Source organism: Amia ocellicauda, chromosome 5 (genome assembly GCF_036373705.1).
Source record: "Amia ocellicauda isolate fAmiCal2 chromosome 5, fAmiCal2.hap1, whole genome shotgun sequence".
In the NCBI taxonomy this organism is placed as follows: domain Eukaryota; kingdom Metazoa; phylum Chordata; class Actinopteri; order Amiiformes; family Amiidae; genus Amia; species Amia ocellicauda.
The window spans coordinates 50,164,502-50,185,195 of record NC_089854.1 but is presented as its reverse complement, the minus strand read 5'-3'; the positions used below and the strand labels follow the sequence as shown (position 1 = coordinate 50,185,195).

The 20,694-nt window shown below is 38.6% G+C and overlaps 1 protein-coding gene across 11 annotated transcripts in view; it reads right to left on the bottom strand.

Moving 5' to 3' along the window:
* The window catches only part of aebp2 (AE binding protein 2), a 67,441-nt gene that overhangs the window by 29,804 nt on the left and 16,943 nt on the right, over window positions 1–20,694 (bottom strand). For all 11 annotated transcript variants that reach the window (XM_066705590.1, XM_066705587.1, XM_066705588.1 and 8 more), the window contains exons 2-5: window positions 13,757–13,964; window positions 11,100–11,207; window positions 10,611–10,797; window positions 8,735–8,859 (exon numbers count right to left, since the gene is read on the bottom strand). In XM_066705590.1, coding sequence (XP_066561687.1) covers window positions 8,735–8,859; window positions 10,611–10,797; window positions 11,100–11,207; window positions 13,757–13,964 — 628 coding nt within the window. The remainder of the gene's footprint in view (window positions 1–8,734; window positions 8,860–10,610; window positions 10,798–11,099; window positions 11,208–13,756; window positions 13,965–20,694) is intronic.

Below are 20,694 nucleotides of genomic sequence, written 5' to 3'. Positions count from 1 at the left end.
AGAAAATGACTGTGCATGTATGAAAAATACACGTATGTATAAAAGCATGAAATTTGACCCCAGAAGAAACCAACAAGCAGTGAATATCTACAGAACTGTCAAGCCTACGGCATTTACATTTTCAGTGATTAACACTAAGAAAAAACATCTGTCAAAGTTGATGAAGCCAAGTTGATAGGTCACAAAACATGGCTGCTGTACACCAATGAAAATGAGAGCATTTCATTTCAGCCTGATACTGAAATTCCTTATGTAGACCTCTACCTCCAGCATGTGGCCAAACCTGTAAATTGCACTCTGCATCTTAAATGACACAATAATGAAATCTACACTTATATGCTAGAATTAAGTGAAAAATACAATTGAACCTTACATCACTGAAGCAAACAATTAAGGAATTGATATTGAAGTCCACTGACTTTGAATATATACTTCAAATGACAAAAAATGTAAACCACAAGTGTATGCTACATTGGATTGAAATTGAAAATAACACATTTAATAACACATGCATTTAAACTACAAATGCCTGCTGAAATCTGAAACCTACTGATACAGCATGGAAGCCTTAAAAGTTGCATGCAACTTCTAGTTCTTCTTATTTTTTTCTTTTGCCAGAAAATTAAAATGCCCCTAAAACGCTCATACATGCAAGAGATTTCATGCAAATCACAAGTGTTGTAGACACCACTTATACCTACAAATGCAGTGAAAACTACACTTGCTGGTGTCATGGTGCTGCCGGCATTTTGCGATAGGTGGCAAAATTGTGAAATGCTACAGAAATCATCTCCTCCAAAACCAACTTACACATGCATACCTTATGCCCCACTGCTACGCTTGTTCATCAGAAGTTCCTTGGGGGCACGCTTTGTCCGCCATGTAGCATTCTCTGATTCAAGCTTTGGTGCCTTCTACTCCAAGCCACTTATACCCACTGTGACACAAATTGGCACGCATAACACTAGTACAGAGTCCTACCAAGGGTGTTAAAGGCTGTTGCCCCAGTGAAAAACATGGGTGCTGTGAGCCAATGAAAAAAAATGTGTGCACCACTTTTCACATTTCCACATTTTCTGCACACTGGAATACAGTACACACATGAAACTCTGCATATATGATTATGCCTATGCCTTGAACTTAAAACCAGAGTACTAAGTTTGTGAGGTACACGGTTAAGCCGCAATGATGGATTTAACATGTGCCGCGTCTGAATATGAAAATGGCTACTGCTCTGGAACTATAAAGCCCAGTGCCCTGAAACTGTGCATGTATTACATAGATACTGAAATCTATCAAATCTGCAAGAGGAAAGTGACTGCATGCAAATACATGGCAGCCACAAACAAATGACTGTGAACGTGTATATAAATGCATGATATCTGACCCCCCTAAAAAACTGAAGATAAATTCTAAAACTCAATAATGGGACAATAATAATTGACAAAGTTATGCTTGATTGTGGTGAGTTTTGTCACCAACAGTGACATGGCGCAGTGGCCACAATGCTTAAGGCCATATCACATCCTGCAGTGAATATCTACAGAACCCTCAAGCCTACAAACAGTAAAAATTGATGAAGCCAAGTTGATAGGACACAAAACAAGGCTGCTGTACACCAATGAAAATGACAGCTTCACATGTCAGCCACATCATGACATTCCTTACGTAGACATCTATCTCCATCGCCTGGCCAAACCTGTAAATTGCATTCTGCATCTTGAATGACACAACAATGAAATCTACACTTACAGTGCATCCGGAAAGTATTCACAGCGCTTCACTTTTTCCACATTTTGTTATGTTACAGCCTTATTCCAAAATTGATTAAATTCATTATTTTCCTCAAAATTCTACAAACAATACCCCATAATGACAACGTGAAAGAAGTTAGTTTGAAATCTTCGCAAATTTATTAAAAATAAAAAACAAAAAAAGCACATGTACATAAGTATTCACAGCCTTTGCTCAATACTTTGTTGAAGCACCTTTGGCACCAATTACAGCCTCAAGTCTTTTTGAGTATGATGCTACAAGCTTGGCACACCTATTTTTGGGCAGTTTCTCCCATTCTTCTTTGCAGGACCTCTCAAGCTCCATTAGGTTGGATGGGGAGCATCGGTGCACAGCCATTTTCAGATCTCTCCAGAGATGTTCAATCGGGTTCAAGTCTGGGCTCTGGCTGGGCCACTAAAGGACATTCACAGAGTTGTCCTGTAGCCACTCCTTTGTTATCTTGGCTGTGTGCTTAGGGTTGTTGTCCTGTTGGAAGATGAACCTTCGCCCCAGTCTGAGGTTCAGAGCGCTCTGGAGCAGGTTTTCATCAAGTATGTCTCTGTACATTGCTGCACTCATCTTTCCCTCGATCCTGACTAGTCTCCCAGTTCCTGTTGTTGAAAAACATCCCCACAGCATGATGCTGCCACCACCATGCTTCACTGTAGGGATGGTATTGGCCAGGTGATGAGCGGTGCCTGGTTTCCTCCAGACATGATGCTTGCCATTCAGGCCAAAGAGTTCAATCTTTGTTTCTCATGGTCCGAGAGTCCTTCAGGTGCCTTTTGGCAAACTCCAGGCAGGCTGTCATGTGCCTTTTTACGGAGGAGTGGCTTCCATCTGGCCACTCTACCATACAGGCCTGATTGGTGGAGTGCTGCAGAGATGGTTGTTCTTCTGGAAGGTTCTCCTCTCTCCACAGAGACACGCTGGAGCTCTGTCAGAGTGACCATCGGGTTCTTGGTCACCTCCCTGACTAAGGCCCTTCTCCCCCGATCGCTCAGTTTGGTCGGGTGGACAGCTCTAGGAAGAGTCCTGGTGGTTCCAAACTTCTTCCATTTACGGATGATGGAGGCGACTGTGCTCATTGGGACCTTCAATGCTGCAGACATTTTTCTGTACCCTTCCCCAGATCTGTACCTCGATACAATCCTGTCTCGGAGGTCTACAGACAATTCCTTGGACTTCATGGCTTGGTTTGTGCTCTGACAGGCACTGTTAACTGTGGGACCTTATATAGACAGGTGTGTGTTTTAGTTTGTTTTTATTACAAAATTTCATTATTTATTATGAAGTATAATGTAAACTAAAAAAAAAAGTGTTTAAAAAAAAAAAAAATCTCTTTACTGAATGTGGATATGTTCATATATTTACATTTTAAAGCAATTTCAGCTGTTAAAAACATTACCATAAAAATGTGGTACCTAGGAAGGGTTTTCATTTTTTCATCTGGATGTGAAGTGGTTAAGAGCAATCAAAACCCAATCCTTTTAGTCACCTCGTTAATATCAGGACAACCAATCAATTAGAATAGTCAGACTATAAATATAACATTAACCCTATTTGAGGATCTGATTTGCTATTCATTACATTAAAATTGTAGGATGACGGTGTACGTAGGCCATCTTCCACTAAGCTTCATGTTGCTGGCTACACACTCCCACTTCCCTATTCTCAGGGCCAATAACTATTTCTATGACAATAATTTTACAGAACAGGGGTTGTGAAATGTCCATGTTTGGAAACAAATACACAGAAGTTACCTTCTGGAATTACCTGCATTCCACTGCCTTTGTTGACCTCTAGTGGTCATTAAAAATTCACACTTAATGTACATGCAAACCTATTAAATTGTATTGACAGCAAGAAAGAGTACAGGGATGAATAGGTTAATTTCTGCTGCTTCTCTTGGTCTTGTGTATTTTCCATTTTTAGCTCTTCTATTTTCTGTATAACACTGTATAACAAAGGCTACACTAATTTGTTAGAATACATTTCCACTCCACAAATAAAAAGTATTTTAATGTAATTAGTGAGAAATGTCTTGTGAATTAGAAACTGGTTCTACAATCCCAAAATACCAACCCTCTTTTACCTTCACTGACATGACCTATCAGACATCCCCGTTTCATTTTTACATACAGTGGACTCCGGATAATTGCATAGGCTTTGGACCATCATAATGTTATGCACTTAACCGGAGTTGTAGTTGTGTTCTCGTTCTCCCCAGCAGGCGGACACGGACCCATGGACGTAAAGTTCTGCCAAGTAATGGTTGTTTACTTTGTTTACTTTATTTAATTGTATTTTTACTGCACCTATATTCGTAAGGGCAGCTACTGTTTGTTAGTTACTGTCTTACTGTCTCGCAGTTTGAACTATATATTGATGCAGATTCTGTAACCAGAAATGGCTGCATTGCATATACTATTGTTGAGAGAGATTGTACAGTGTTGTGCACTTAGCTTTGCCTTTTCTGCAATCAGAACAGTTACGTCGAGTTTAGCATTGCAGACATTCCAAGCACTTAGTTTGGCCGACGCTGTACTAGGGCATTACTTGGACAAAGCAGTATAATCCAACGAAATTCAGGTGTGCTCTTTCCTAATTAGTTATAGGTTGGCTATTTAACAGTCCCCCAGGTCCTCCGTGCCAGCAGTCAGCGTTAGCAGCCTCAGTGCCACGCTTACAAAGGGCAGGGACTCCAGCTGTGTGATTCCAGTGAGGAGAAGACTGCAAGGAGATGCTGCACATCGTCACCAGGCAGACTAAGACTATCCAGACTATCGCTCCCATTCCTGGGTCCGGTTGCATAAACAGACTAAAGTCTTTGTCTTAGTATGATAAGTCCTACTAACGATAGACACTCCGTTAAGTCTGCTGCATAAAACAGTCTTTCCTAAACACTAACATCTCATTTGTGAAGTGCAGCTTTTCACAGTTCTGCGCGGATATGCGCAGCTCCACCAATGGGAGCGGAGGATTCTGCAATTCTGCGCATAACTGCGAAAATATGCGCACGAGAAGCCGACCTAAAACATGAATATTCAGAAAACAACGTGAGCACTGCTCAAGGACTTTGGGGCGGTGCCATCACTGCCAAATATACCGACTGGTTTTCTGAAGTGCCAATCAGTTTAGACAATTGAGGGGTGGGCTGGCAAAAACCAAAAAAACAAACAAAAAAAACAAACAGATAGTTGCTCACTTTGCATGCCCACCTATATGGCTCTGCATGCCACTCTGGGCACGCGTGCCACAGGTTCGCCATCCCTGTTCTAGGATGTAAGACCTTATATATTGTTTACTGTATATTTTGTATATACTTGTGTAAATTGTGAAATTGTAAAATGTATTATGCCTTGAATTGCACTGTATTATTGCACTTTGTATTGCAGTTATATTTTGTAAGTCACCCTGGACAAGAGTGTCTGCTAAGAAATAAAAAATTATATGAATAATACATTTATTCAGAACAAGTTATTAAAATATAATAAAGACAATATAGTCTATGCACACATGTACATGTTTATATGACTCTTAATCAGATTCACCACCAGTACAGTGCAGTGGGCTTCAGCTATTAGTTGGAACAAAAGCCTAAAATTGTAAATCAGTAACTGTAGGCTATTTTGCTTATGGTAACAGAAAAATCAGTAGGAAAATATTTTATTGCAGGAAAGCAAGCAACAACTCAATAAATCAACCTGGGATATAGTACAGAATAATGTACTGATTCAAAGTAAATGCCAATTATCTGCAATGCAAAAGGAAATACAAAAAATACAAAAATACAAAAAAGTCAATCTGGAAAAACTATAATAACAACAACAACAACAACAACTGATTTAATGGGGTCCTACATATTTAACTACTACACAGGGTGCTGGCATCTTCCAAAAACTGACAGCAAGATGGAGAGACAAGAACAAAACATCCACTAAGAGTAACTCAGTCATCAGACAGCAAGTCCACTAGCAGCCATATCACTCTTGCAGATACATTCTTCACTCCTGAGTAATGTTGGCACTTTAACTTAAAAGCTTTGAAATAAATCTCCCAGAGCTATTCCACATGTTTTGAGAAAACATTATTGTTATTATTTCCATTTTCAAAACATGCTACATGAATAAACACAGAGGACAAGGGCAATGCTTTGCCAATGTGGCGCTGGGATCTCTAAAGCAAGGCCTCAGACAACCACATAGCCCTCTGAATTGCATAATAACACAACTCACAATGACTTGGTTGAACTAATGATTGAGTAAATTAGTAAAGCGCTTTTTGGCCACTGGCGATGGCCACTAACCCTGAAGGATAGGGGGCTTTCTTTGATCACGATTTGGTAGTGCGAAGTGACTAGTGCAGCATTTTGAAGTAGACTGATTGGATCCATTGTTGCATGTTCTTAGTTTCAAATGACTCATCTGTGTAGTCACTTCTGTACTACTTTATGATCATGTGGTTGCAAATGAACATATTTGTCTTTTCTTTTTGTGTATTGACAGGGATAGATTAAGTGAAAAAACAAAACCACCACATGGACCCTTGACCTTTTCCTTACTTTATAAACCAGGGATAGGGCAAGTACAACAAGTACCAGGTGAAGAGCTGTACTTCTTTCCCCAGCTGAACAGCAGTACAGCACAATACGGTCTCAAACACTTAAAGTAAATCAAGAAAAACCAGGCAAGTTTCCTGTTAGAAAAAAAAAACATGGCATGAGACAAGCTGATCTCACTGTAAACCTATCCCAACTGTGTCACTGAAGCTTTGCAGTATTCCTGAGACCCAATCAGCAACTGGCAATTGTTATACACACCACAATGGATGGAAATATTTACAAAACAAAAGGATTAATGAGACAAAGTATTTCGTTTTGCCACTGGGCAGCACTGACATACGCAGACAATTGATTGCACATTACACTGGAGAACCCGATGGTGAATTCTAGGGTGGCAATACAGTCCGTAATTAGGGTCATCAAGAAGCTATATCAATGGGTAATTGTATGTAAAAGAAAGGTAAGGTACAATGCTTATAAAAATAATATTTGGGGGGCATTATTTTTAATCAATGTAATTTAATAAATTAAAAGATTTTCCAGAATATAAAGGAAGAAAAGGAAATTGTCTTTGCACCGCTTTACAAAGAGAGGGAATTTAAAGTTGGTAGCTGTCAAACAGGCACAAGAGAGCACTACACCAACCAATACTGTCCCCTAGTGCGCACTACAGGAAATGGCAAGAGTAGGAACATTTGATCACACCTTTTTACAGTAAAGGAGAGGGTTAGGTAGAAAGGTTTATTTTGTACCTCCTTTTCAAACAGTGAACTTTAGAAAAACAATGACAATCAAATTCACTAACAACTTCTAATACAGAAACTATAATGGATGAAATACTATTATTTTTTCTGCATTTGAGAAAAAAGGACATTGTCTGTGTAGGATTGTGTTCTGCCTTATCCATCTTCCAAGGTGCAGATGCATCCACAACCAGAGAGTATCTGTGTGCTCCCTCTGTTCATATCACAGTTTATTCAACACAACGATTAGATGTATTCTGCTTCATTCCAGGACAGCGTTACAGTTTATTGACCCGAATACATGGTCACCCACTATGTTTACAGGACTATGGGAAAAATAATAGTGAAAATGTCTGTCCTGGTGTTCTGTCCATTGCTTTAAATTTGACAATCCGTAGACAATGCCACACTGATGCATCTATACCCAAGCATCAATTCCCTTTGATGAGAAAAAAATGCAGGGATGCCATTTAGCAAAATTTAATTTTATGGTTAAAAATTAAAATAATTGTGTTTTGAGAAAACTCCACTGACTCATCAACAGAACAGGAGAAGGGGGAGGAAGAAGAAATTCTGTTAAGGGAATCCCTTACCTAAACAGGGAGGAAATGCAAGGGTGCAGCATATGCAGTTCATGAAGGATACAAAAACCTCAACACTGTAGGATCTGTGCAATGGCAGATTAGCACAGCAAGACGAGGCATTGTTTAATTAAATGCTGAATATACTGGCATACATTTGTACTGTGTGTTTAAATATAGGTAAGTATGTTTAGTTTGTGTGCACAAGCTTACAAGTGTCTATTTTTGTGTATATATATATATATATATATATATATATATATATATATATATATATATATATATATATATATATATTTTTTTTTTTTTTTTTTTTTGTCTCCCAGTCAAAACAAATCTTGTGGCCGATCTGGGATTATACAGTTTACGTATTGGCTATATAAGGTCCCACAGGTGGGGAGATTGGTTCTGACCTGTAGCCAGTAGATGGGTCCTGGAAACGGGAGATATATTAATATATAGACTAGAATGGGATCAACTTCCTTTCCTAATATGAAGGAGACATTGGATACAAAACCCATTGGCAACTAAGAAAAACAGGCGATTGTCATTACAAACTACTTAGATCTCTCCCATAATGTACAACATGATAGTTGTGACGTTACTCAGGATTGGACTGCCACTGGTCAAGACGGTGCTTCACAAATTGCTCTTGGAGAAATCTTGACAGGACGACCCACAAATTGAAGCGATGCGCTGGTGTATCTGGGTCCATAGACATTCATTACATTAAAAATTGATGCTGGGTGAAGCGATGTAACTCACTGTTAACACATCCATGTCTATTAAATAGATTTCCTATAGTAATGTCCTATCAGATGCTCACAGTATTCGACTCCAATCATAATCCAACAAATTTTCGGAGTTGGTGCTTAGCAGCAAATCTGACAAACACTATAGGCATGAGTGCACAGAGGGAAAGCTGATGCTGCCACCTGGTGCTTACAGAGAGAACTGCTGATTCATGCACACCAGATTACATTTTGTGCAGCCATATAAAACCATAAAAAAATGCCACACAAAGAATACCATTAATAAAACAAAAAGCAAAATTAAAAACTCATACTTACTGTGCTATCAAAAACGACACTGTGCCCATTCCCCATGCTCTCTATGCGTGTCTCTAAGTTCAGCCATGCCGCCTTGCCCTGAATGGCATCCATAGTTTGTGCGTCAAAGAAATCATGAGGCCTCGCTGGAAAACAAAGGAAGAAAACATTCAGCCATCATGCAACAAAGGCAATGCTAGCTTTGTGAAAACATAGGCTCTTAGTATTTTTAAAATTATCTATATACTGATCAGTAAATTACATATGTTTTGCAGTGTACAGATTAAACAAAAAATGTATATAGTTGTAGAAAAGAGAGGAAAGAGTTGACCACCTAAATCTATTATCTCCAGGGGAACAAGCAAACCAGTAAAGCATAAAGAGAAAGAATGAGGACAAACAAAACAACTCTAAATAATTAGGTTTTAAAAAATGACATTGCAAGCCTCGAACATCTTAAATCTAATTTATCAGTTGCTCTTGGAAGTGTGATCTCTATACACCTGTCTGGACCTTAGGTAACCTTGAAATATACACTTTCCAAGTCTCCTGAACATGCTAGTCTGTAACCCTGGCAGTGCTTAACTGGAGGCATGTACATCAAACATAAAACACTGCCTCCCTTCCATGAACTGTGAATCAGCTGCACCCCTACAGACACTGATACTTTTGTGAATAAACAAGGCTGTTTTTTGAAGACAAGATTATGGCCAAGGAAGCAGCAGGACTTCACATTAGAGGGGTATATATTGATCTTTGGAAAAACAATTCCCTTCAATTAAAAAAAATATATATATGAATAAAATAAAAACAAAAAGACTGATATTAAATTCTTGCTAGAATTGCATTTGCGGTATTGCTGACAGGAGAGAAAAAATGTTTCCTGACTGGAGACAAATCTAAAATACAGGCCAACAGTTTAAAATTGTTTCAGAAAAAAATTAAAAGTTTGCCATCATTTAAAATGCTGCGAAAACAACATTTTCTATTCTGTTTTCATGCTGAGCCTAAAATAATATACCCTGAAGTCATTCTGTCCCCTGTTGTGCTAGAAGATTATAAGGGGACTTTTTTTTTTTTCTTTTCTCCCCAGCCCTGGATTGCTGCATCCTATGTATTTGCTGAAAACAACATGATGACTTCTTGCGCCGCATTGCTGTCCCAGTTTAGCTTTTCCTCCCAGTGTACCCTGAGAATGACATTGATCAAAAGCTTTCCTATTTCTATAGGTATGACTGATAGGCTGCAAGAAGGTGGTGATAGCAAACCCAAACTGCTGAAGAAATGCTAGTTTTCCAAGTTTCATTTCACTGCTGTGTAAAAATGCTTGTTTTGAAACTTAAATGAACATCTTTGAATAACAATACAACAGATTTACCAAGAGAGCACACATAAATCCTGAATGTCTGGACAGGATTACTTCAGTAGTTGAAAGGGTCAGGGTTAGAGACTGTATTTAGACAAAATTCCCTTTTTTCTTTGTGAGGGGGGAGGGGGCATGGCTGTCTCGCTGCATTTTAGTTATCTTGTTCTTTCTCTATTGCTGTTCACAGTCTAAATTCTTAACAAATCACCACAGCATGAGGAATTACAATCCTGTAGTGTAAAATTAGTAAATTATGATGCTGAACAGAAGGAATTCAAATTTGAAAAAACAGCAATGTGAAGGGGGTACAACATACACCTTGTAATTTAGACCCTTGGAAATGAGTGTGAGCCTATAGGTTTGCTGATGGAAATGTAAATACGGACACCATTATCAAGATGGCAAATATAGATCTTGGATATTGAAAAGTAGGGTTGGCATTGGGCGGGCGATCTTGTGATCAAGATGCAAGGGGGTAGTTGGGGAGATGTTGAAAAGTGACAAATAAAGAAGGGAGAAGGAACTACATACGTAGTGATCTACGGCGTTTGTTTTTTAACTTCCTCCTCTTGTTCATGCCGGCTTTTGAGGGGGACTCTTCCTTCACCTTGGGCTGGCTGGACACCTTGGAGGAGTTCTGCTGGCTGAAATGTGTGGGGACGTGCCGAGCCAGACCACCCTGAGATGCAAAGCTGGCATTGCAGCCCCCAACCACACACTGCAGCACACAGGCAAAACACAAAACAATATAAATAGATACATAAATACAAAACCACTTTTTTTTTTAATCCCCCCCCTCCCAAAAAAAAGAAATTAAAATGCTGCTTACAACAGCTTTGATCCTTCCAAACAGAAGATGACTAAACGGGTACCATGTTCCATAATTTTTACCTTCATCTTAATGCAAATTTACAAACTTATGTTCCCTTAACCAATAAATAATATAAAACATCCACAATAACAACTTTGCAGACTTTGTGTACATTTTTTGAGAACATTAAGCAAAGCTTGGCCTCCTACCTTGAAAGGCTTGTCTCCGCTGTGTGTCAGCATGTGTCTCTGAAGCCAGCTCTGGCTGGTGGAGGGTGTGTTGTACACTTTACAGCCTTTCCACAAACATACAAAAACCTGGATATAAAAAAATTAAAAGTGAATGCGTTGCTCAGTCTTATCTGGTTTAAGTAGATTTTTTCATATATATGTTCATATTATTATTCTGTAAAAACTGAATTCACCTACAATAAATAATAAATAATAAACCTATATTCAGGTTCAGCTGAAAAATACACAAATTAAGGAAAAGTAAGTAAAGAAAGTGTTGTTAAGGTCTTGTAATTTAGAAGTATACTACTGCAGCACTGGTAATTTCCATCCTATATCATGAAGCTAATAAGATTAAATCAATAAATGTTGCAACAGGTTTTTAATACATCTATTTATTAGTATCCTATAATGACTGAAGATTAAATTCACATTTCCTATTCCACAATTACATGAGATTAATAACTGCTGCAAATGGGAGTACTAATTGAAGCATTCTTGAAGATTTATATAATCCTAATCCTTAGCACAGTTTACACTGCAGTGAACAATCAAGAAACATAGCCCTAGGAATAAAAGCACACAAAGCACCCCGAAGTGAAACATGATTCTGCTTTTGGATATAAACTAAGCGTAATAATTGAATATTTCAAATTGTGCAGTTATTCCAAAAAACTACTTCGTCCTTCACAACCTCAGCTTACTTTATAGAAACTTTGAATGAAAAAAAAAGTGGAAAAAAAAAAACAATCAATAACCATTCAAGCTGTTTTTAATCTTCTATGAGTCCATTATAGCATTTAGATTTCAGCCAGCTGCTCTGAATTTAAAATTCTACACCTCCTAGACCGAATACAGTGCAGAAGGATAAACCACAGTATGGCTAAGAGTAATGGAAAAAGGGCTGATTAGAATTGAACAATTATTGGAGGTGTGATCCTTCAGAATTAATTTCTTGTCTTATCTAAGGCATGTTAGAAAATTACAGAGCTAAAATGTGTAAGAGCGGATAGCTACCAGGATTATTATTATTGTAGTATAATTTAACAAAATTAAATATGGGGAAATTGAACAAGTTAACTACAAGATATTTAGTCTGTGTTCATATAAACTGGAGACTGCTAGTGCGCTACTGTTTATTATCTGATTAGCCTTTAGGAAGGCTTCACAATACACAATGGGCACATAACTGAATGGTCTCCAAGAGGATTCAGGGTCTAGACTTTAATCCTCAACTGAGATCAATCTTAAAACACACCACACCCACTTAGGCAAATGCTTGGCACCTGGCCACAAAGGGGATATATATGCTCTTCTCATTATACATGATAAAACAAGCCCTGGTACGCTAATGTTTAAGGCCATTTATTTTCACTTCCCTGAGACACCTGCTACCAACTGCAACAGCATATATGTAAACTGCTGATTGGCAGAAGGTTAATAATACCATACCTATGCCTAGCAGCAATGTTTGGATGAAGCCAGTAATTATATTTTTAATATAATATAGAATGCACAGGAGACTTTACTGTGAAGGTGCAAAACTGTGAGGCAAACAGCAGCAAAGATTCTGCCAGTGAGAGATTTAAAGCTTCAGGTGTACAGTACAAATTAATTCACTCAAATGCTTCTCTTGCCTTTTCTGCATTAATCAAGTTCACACAACGGAAATCTAAATCTGTCTGGTATAAAGATCAGAAACACTGTCATTCGCAATCGATCTGCAAATCGTTTCCGATTCTGCAAATTGACGTTTGCACACCTAAGGTTCTTTCTGGTTATATGTTGATGGAAAGATTACAGCTTTAAGAAATATGTATGTTTCTGCCATTTTCTAAATCTTGCACAGATTTGGCAATTTACAGGTTTGTGGATGTACCAGCCAGAAGGGAAAGTGAAAATACATTTTCAGGGTAAAGTTGAGAGTTTAAAGCAAATAAATGCTAGAAAATGTCCACGTTCATAAGTTAAACATGCTTCTGGTTGACACAATTAACTACAATCTTACGTAACAATTTGAGAGAGATAGATACTGCTCCCAAAAATATGAATTGTAATTTGTGCTCAACCACTTAGAAGAGAAAACATGCATACTGTATTATATTAAAAGGCTTCAAGGTTACCAGGGTCTCCAAACTGCACTGCTAATACAACAGCACTGTTTAAGACTTCTTCTATTGAACTTCCAGCTTGAACCTTACACATTTAAGAAACAAGCAGCTAACTGGTATAAATGACCACTCTCATCATATATGATTAAATCTGTTGTTCACCAGGAAATATCATTGTAAATGCCAAAAAGAAAAAGTGATATTTTCGATATTTGCATAATTTAATTTTTTTATCCAAACCGTAAATGTGAACGGGTAAGAGCTTTTCTGGGGCAGAATTCCACAGAACAAACATTTTTTTAATTTCTGTAGGTCAATTACAAATGATGCAATGTATTTTATTAACAAAATATCACTGTAATGCCATGTATAGGTCACCAGCATTGAGCCACCTGGTCAAAACAAATAAACATCAAAAGATACAAATATGAATAAAACTACAACTTTGTAGTTTGCCAAGTGTTTATAGTATCATGAGACAAAGACAGACAGGAAAAGTGAGACTGGAGCAGCCAGGCCACTGACCCCGCCTCTCTGTCCGTCCACATGGAGGGAGCGGATGTGCTCGGCCAGGTCGGGGCTGGAATTGAAGCAGCTGTGACACTGGTCCCAACAGCAGGTGTAGGCAATGCTCTTGGCAGAGGGCGTGACGCTGCCCTGGCCATTCATCATGGCTGGCGTGGAACGCCCGCTGGACACAGTGCTCTCCATGTCCATCAGGGTGCTGCTGATACTGTGAGGGGAGAGGGGGAGAAAAACAGGGAGATTTCAAAGATCTGACTGGTGTGCACAAATTATAGCTTACACAATACATCAAATGTATTCAGCTACACCTCACTTCTGCATTGTCACGAACAGTTTACATAATATGCAATACTATTGGAGGGGGGGGATCCAGCTCTGTCCTGTGCAAATTAGCCTCTGATACTCAAACAGTTCCATTATACTGGTGGGTAATCCCACTATATATTTCCTTTACAGCTTTGACTGACATACAAAGGAACACAGAACATTTTTTGGATTTCCAAACTGTCTCCACGCCAGTCCCTATTATGCAGGATTAAAGCCCTCACAATACTTGGAGAGCTACAGGGGAGTAATTAATTACATTGAGGTCCTTCAGAGATTGCAGACACACCACTTCCTGCAACACTATCCAGTTCACTCAGTGTAAGATTGTCAGTTTTCAACAAGGGGCCATTACTTGACATATTCCGAGGAAAGAAAACACTTATCTTTAATAACTGCCAAGAGGAACAGGTGTATACATCAGGGATTTACACACACCAGGAGGCAAAATAAAATGCTTCACCCCCAATTTTTTACAGTTGCTATCAGCCTTTTATTTATTTATTTTAAACCAACTTCCATTTGAAATACTACACTTCAAAAAAGATGGGCCTACTATGTTAATTTAACATCACAATAGTTAGTCATGAAAATAGGGGTGGGGGGGGGGAATCATATTTTAATAACTTAAACATTGCCAAAGTAAAATCACATGCACACCAAACTGCACAAGAGAAGAAGGGGAGAAGTGCCAGCTGGGATTGTTCCTGCACCTCAGATCACACACAGAACAGAAGACTATTGTTCTACAGGTGTCAGGCTAGTAAACAGTTGGTACTGGGTTGAATGAGATCAGAGGAGATGGGGAATTTAAAATGGCCAGTGTGTTCTACCAATATTTTTTCTTGATGTTTCCACACCCCGCAGATCATTCACATCCTGCAATCTAAATCACTATTTGAACTGCAAAGCACTATTCCAAGTATACTTTTATTGAGTTTCTACTATTAATGCCATGTTCTGCAAGTGGACCTGTATTGATATAACTGCTGTGATAACGGATTCAAATTCCAGTAATTCCTTTTAATTAATTGTTTTGTTTTTATTTCTTTCCAAATCTGCATTGAACAGTCAACCGGAAGAGGCTCTAAAGATTTGGTCTTTAAAGTCTGTCATGCCTCTTCAGAACCAGGTCTCAGCTGCCATACTCTGAACATTCTTAGACATGTATGTATTTGTTTTTTTAAAGAAATGCTGATTAAAACAGAATTGTGTTTACAATTAGCATGGTAAATGAAAGCAGCATTGGGAATTGTAGGAAAAGTAAAATGCAGTTCAATAAGTCAATAAGAACATCGGAGGAGGAGAAATTGGAAATTGGTGTTTCAACTTATGAAGGATCCTGACTTACTAATAGACAGTGACTGGCGTATCAAGGACACTTTTCAGTTTGAGCAAATTTCACTGCTGTTTCTCCGGGGTGGGGAGTAGATCAGTCTGCACTGTGTTTTGGTTCTCTGCAGTCTAAGCAGCTCCTTTGATCACCCTGTCCACCCTGTACTTCAGATGTCCTCATTAGATTGGACTGCCATACAAGAAAGTGCAGAGTAGACAGTTAGTTATGCATGAGTTAGGAGGTTTTACAACCAAGCTCATGCAAAGCAAAACCACAAGGAACTGTAGAAATGAGCAGGTTGCCTCATCAATCAATGTGGATGTTTATTGTAACTGTGTGAAAAAGGGGGGGGGGGTAAAAAAAATAATAAACTAAGAGATTATGAAAGGCTTAAATAAATGTCTTATTTCCAGCACAGCTCTTGTTCGTAAAAGAACCTCCCTTTCATTATAACTGACCCGTTACAAATATTTTAACAATCCAGGTCATGCCCAGTCAACATGCCCAATAATCATTTTCACTTTAGAAGATTTTTTTTTGCATGCAGATTTCAGTAGTTAACGTTGGTTAAAAAGCAGAAATGTGAACTGCTTTTTACTAGTCACAACTTTCACATGCTCCCACAGTCTATCACTGTATCCAAGACTAGGGGCAGACCAGTAACATGGGAGGGGAGGAGACAAAAAAACAAACAAACGAAAAAAACCAACAACTCTAGGCTAGCTTTAATACAATTAATATCTAGATGTGTAATGTATGTGATGGGGGAACTATTGGGCCAGCAGAGAACGGGGTGGGAATAGTCAAATAGCTGAAGCATGCCTAATATAACAAACATTTCAGTTACAAGTCCAAAACCTGACAGAAATCACCCCAAATGAGACCTCTGGGGGAAAGAAGGAAAAAAAAAAGGATGCCCTTTCCTTCTCTATAGATTTTCCTGAAACATCTGACCTAGCAACACAGCCAGTCAAACTGTCCGAGCTACTGCCCTTCACTGTGACAACAAAATGGAAACAGCTGTTGAAGCCATATTGAAAAACTATAAGAATGGGAACACCTTTGAGCCCCAAGAGCAACAAAGTAGGCTGGCTGTGTTTTGTGTTTCGATTGAGAAGTGTTGTGTTAATCTCAGATTTCAGGACATGCACAGTAAAGTCCACACCTGTTTTTTGTTTTGTTATATACATTACTAAAAACATAGAAAAGCATTATCAATCCTCCTGTTAGGCCTTGTGTGTCTGGTAATCAATCAATATGGTGCCTTGCAAAAGTTTTCACACTCTTAGTTTTCACATTTGGAGCTTAAAAGATTGCAGTCATGACACTTTGAAGAAGAAATTAATGTTACATACAAAACCAAATTCAAACAAAGTAAATCGATAATATAGAGAAAAAAAAGTCACAATTGCATAAGTAATCAAACCGTTTACTATGTGCAAACCTACATGAATTCAGGTGCATAATATGACCTTAATGAGCCACACAATTATTTGAATGGCCTGTGTAATAGTGGTCCTCGTAATTTCAGAATAAAAACACCCATCTCTATGAGATTCCTTGGTTGGGGATAAAATAATTGAGTAGCACAGGTCAGGAGAAGGGTAAGTCTCTGAACTTTGCTGTGAGCACAGTCTACTTTGTCATCAAGAAATAGATGGTGCATTGCATCACCCAGACACTGTTTAGATCAGGCTGAAAAATGGATGGAGCAAAATACAGGCAAATACTAGAGGAAAACCTGTTTGAGTCTGCTAAAGGCAAACAGAATGCTAGGGTATATTGTCAAAAGTGTAGAATTTAAAACAAGGGAAATAATGTTAAGACTGTACAATGCGCTGGTAAGACCTCATCTGGATACTGTGTGCAGTTCTGGGCTCCACACTTCAAGAAGGATATCGCTGCTCTAGAGGCAGTTCAGAGGAGAGCAACCAGACTTATTCCAGGTCTGAAGGGAATGTCCTACTGAGAGACTGAGGAACTGAACCTTTTCACCCTGGAACAGAGGAGACTACGTGGGGACTTGATTCAAGTCTTCAAAATCATGAAAGGCATCGACCACATCAAACCAGAGGAGCTTTTCCAGATCAGCAGGGACACACGCACCCGGGGACACAAATGGAAATTGGGCTTCAAGGCATTCAAAATGGAAAACAGGAAACACTTCTTTAAACAGAGAGTAGTCACAATCTGGAATAAACTACCGAGCGATGTGGTTGAAGCTGAAAGTTTGGGAACATTTAAAAATAGTCTGGATAGGATCCTTAGATCACTTAGATATTAATGGACACCAAACGAGCACGATGGGTCGAATGGCCCCCTCTCGTTTGTAAACTTTATTATGTTCTTATGTTCTAAAATTGGGGCAAAAATGTCCCTTTCAGCAGGACAATGATTTCAAAGCACAAGGCCAAAGCTACACTGGAGTAACTTAAGAATAAGAAAGTGAATATTTTGAAGTGGTCCAGTCAAAGTCCTGACTTGAATCCTATGGAGAAAGATGTAAACTACTGTCCATGAATGATCACCAAGCAACTTGGGAGAGCTTAAACAAATCTGCTAAGAGTAATGGGCAAAAACTGCACCAAGACTGTGTGATTACTTGGTAAAGACTTGCAGCTGTAATTGCTACCAAAGGTGCTTCCAAATATTGAGTTGACGGGTTTGAATACTTCTGCCCATCAACAGATTTCAGTTTCTCTTTTTAGTTCTTGCTGACATTTACAGTAACTTATCCTACCCTTAGAAGTCTTCAGTTTGAGGATTTTAAAAATGTGTATGCGCATCATTTTGTAATTTCACAATTGAATACTTCTACTGTATAAACAGCTCTGGAAAAAATTAAGAGACCACTGCAAATTTTTCTTAAATCAGCATCTCTACATGTATGGCAGCCCTTCCATTCCATTCATATTTTTATTTGGAATTTGTGAGAAATGTTGTCAGTAGTTTATAGAATAAAACAAAAATGTAAATTTTACCCAAACACATACCTATAAATAGTAAAATCAGAGAAACTAATAATTTTGCAGTGGTCTAAATTTTTTACAGAGCTATATACAGTGTGGTCATGATCGATCAAACTAATAGGTAAAAAATTGTGAAAATAGTGAGAATTTAGAAACTCGTGGCTTTCGTATCTGGTCACACTAATATGTAGGAACAGCCATAGAACACCTTTAAAAAGACTCAAATAACCAGTGATTACCGCAGATTTAATATAAGCAATATTAATGCATTAGTGACCATAATTTGGCATAAATAACCTATGCAAATCATAGGAAACATAAAATGTCCTGTGTACCGAAGTCTACTGAATGTTTTCCTTCCAGTTTTAGAACTAAAGTGGAATTCTGGTCTCTTCTCCTTTGACATAGTTATTATAGAAGGGATAAGCACTGCAAGAATAATTAAACTCAACACAATTATTAAAGAATCCATAGCGATCAAATGGAACACAGCCACACTGTGAATTTCTGTACAGAACCGAAGCCAAGTCATGCCACGTCAGGCTGCATTTCAAGTACAGCTGGTGGAGTCTTAGTGTCCAGGCTTGGAAAATAGCAGTGCAGTCTAGAGATTTGCATCTATGAGGCAGTTCAAAATGTTATGTTTTTCATGACGGCACTGTGTGGATGTGGATGCATACATACATACACACACAGACATTATTACTAACTGGGTAACATGATAAATCTCGCTCAAGTGTAGGCTGAAAACAATTACCTGCTTATAGATGGTAGTAAATAAATCAATCAATAAATAATGAGGGGAGGGGGGTGTCACCTTTACCCTACAGTGATGTCCGATTTGAAATACATTATCCCTAACTACAGTTCATCCAAGTGTAAATATTTATACATGGGGGAAGGAAAGAGACTGTGATGAATCCAGTGAAAAGTGAAAAGCAAAAAGCTTTTACAGTACACCTTGTAGGGTCCTTCATGAAACGCACTGTGCTGCTGACACTACCCTGTCAATGACTTCCCCAGCGCTGCGTTAAAATGCTTCTCTCTGCTGACAATAAACAACAGGATGTAAACACCGTCCTTGCTTGGCTGGGCATTTGTTCTTCCTAACATTACAACTCTTGACTCATTACAATTTTTGGGCTCAATTAGGAAACTGAAAGCTGTTTAAGAAGGGGGAGATGAAGAATGCCTTTAAATTTTTTAAGAATGCTAGCTGCCAGAAATTGGCAGGAACATTATTTCTTAAATGAGTTTTATAGATACTGATTAACTAAAAATTAAGGCATCCAGTCAATGGCTGACACAGCAAAGTTGAAATCCTTCACACCTGCAAGTCAAAAGGTCATATACAGGTCTAGGAAGTTTACAGCTATCTGGCCTGTTTAATGCCACCCACAATTCCCCACTCTGTCTGGCTAAGAGACACTGGGGGCACTACAGTATTATATAGGCACTTAGTTCAAATGCACTTGTGTTGGCAATTTCTTGTTGTAGAATGTGCATTGTATTGCATTTTAGACAACCACTGCCTTTTGAAAATTGCAAATAAAGCTGAAAAAACTATAAAACACTAGGGTAAAACTATTTCTGAGAGGTAATAGGCAATTCTGGGGTTTATAGATCTACAGCATGCCCTCCATCTCTGACGAACCAACTATAAGGGGTGCTTTTGAAAAACATTAAATCTAGGCATTGTGTCACTGATTGAAGTAATAATGCTGAACCGAATGGTGATATTTATTCTGGAAAGCAGAAAGGGAGGCACCCAAACATTTTTCCTCTGCTGAGTGCTGAACACTTTCACCCACTCTCGCTTCACTGACTGTGCAGTTGCAGAGGGAGCAGTACTTTTGTATCCTGAATGGGTAGTTGCAAACTGAATGTATACTGCTTTACTCATTACTGACATGCAGAGTGCAGTACATGCAACACAATGCACATTTAGCACATTACAAATCCTGATTTGACTGGAATTCATGTGACTTGATGACTTGCACCTTCAGTTGTCCTAGTGACATCATTGTGTACAGGAACCAAAAAATAATATAGAAGCAATTAGACAAAAGAAGAAGCCATCAGGGTGAATGGGCTTTTAAAATATTTTTTGTGTCAGTTTTTCTGTCTACTAACAGGAGACACTCATTAGAATGGGAGCACAAGCAGCAGTATGTCCCTGCCTCTGCCAAGTCTCACCTAACTAGCAGCTGGCTTTCAACTCCCCTGTTCCTGCTCAATGTGTTGCTAGGAAGAGGAATAAAAGTAACATTCAATTTGTCCCATTTCACAAACAGCAGGCCTTAATTTCT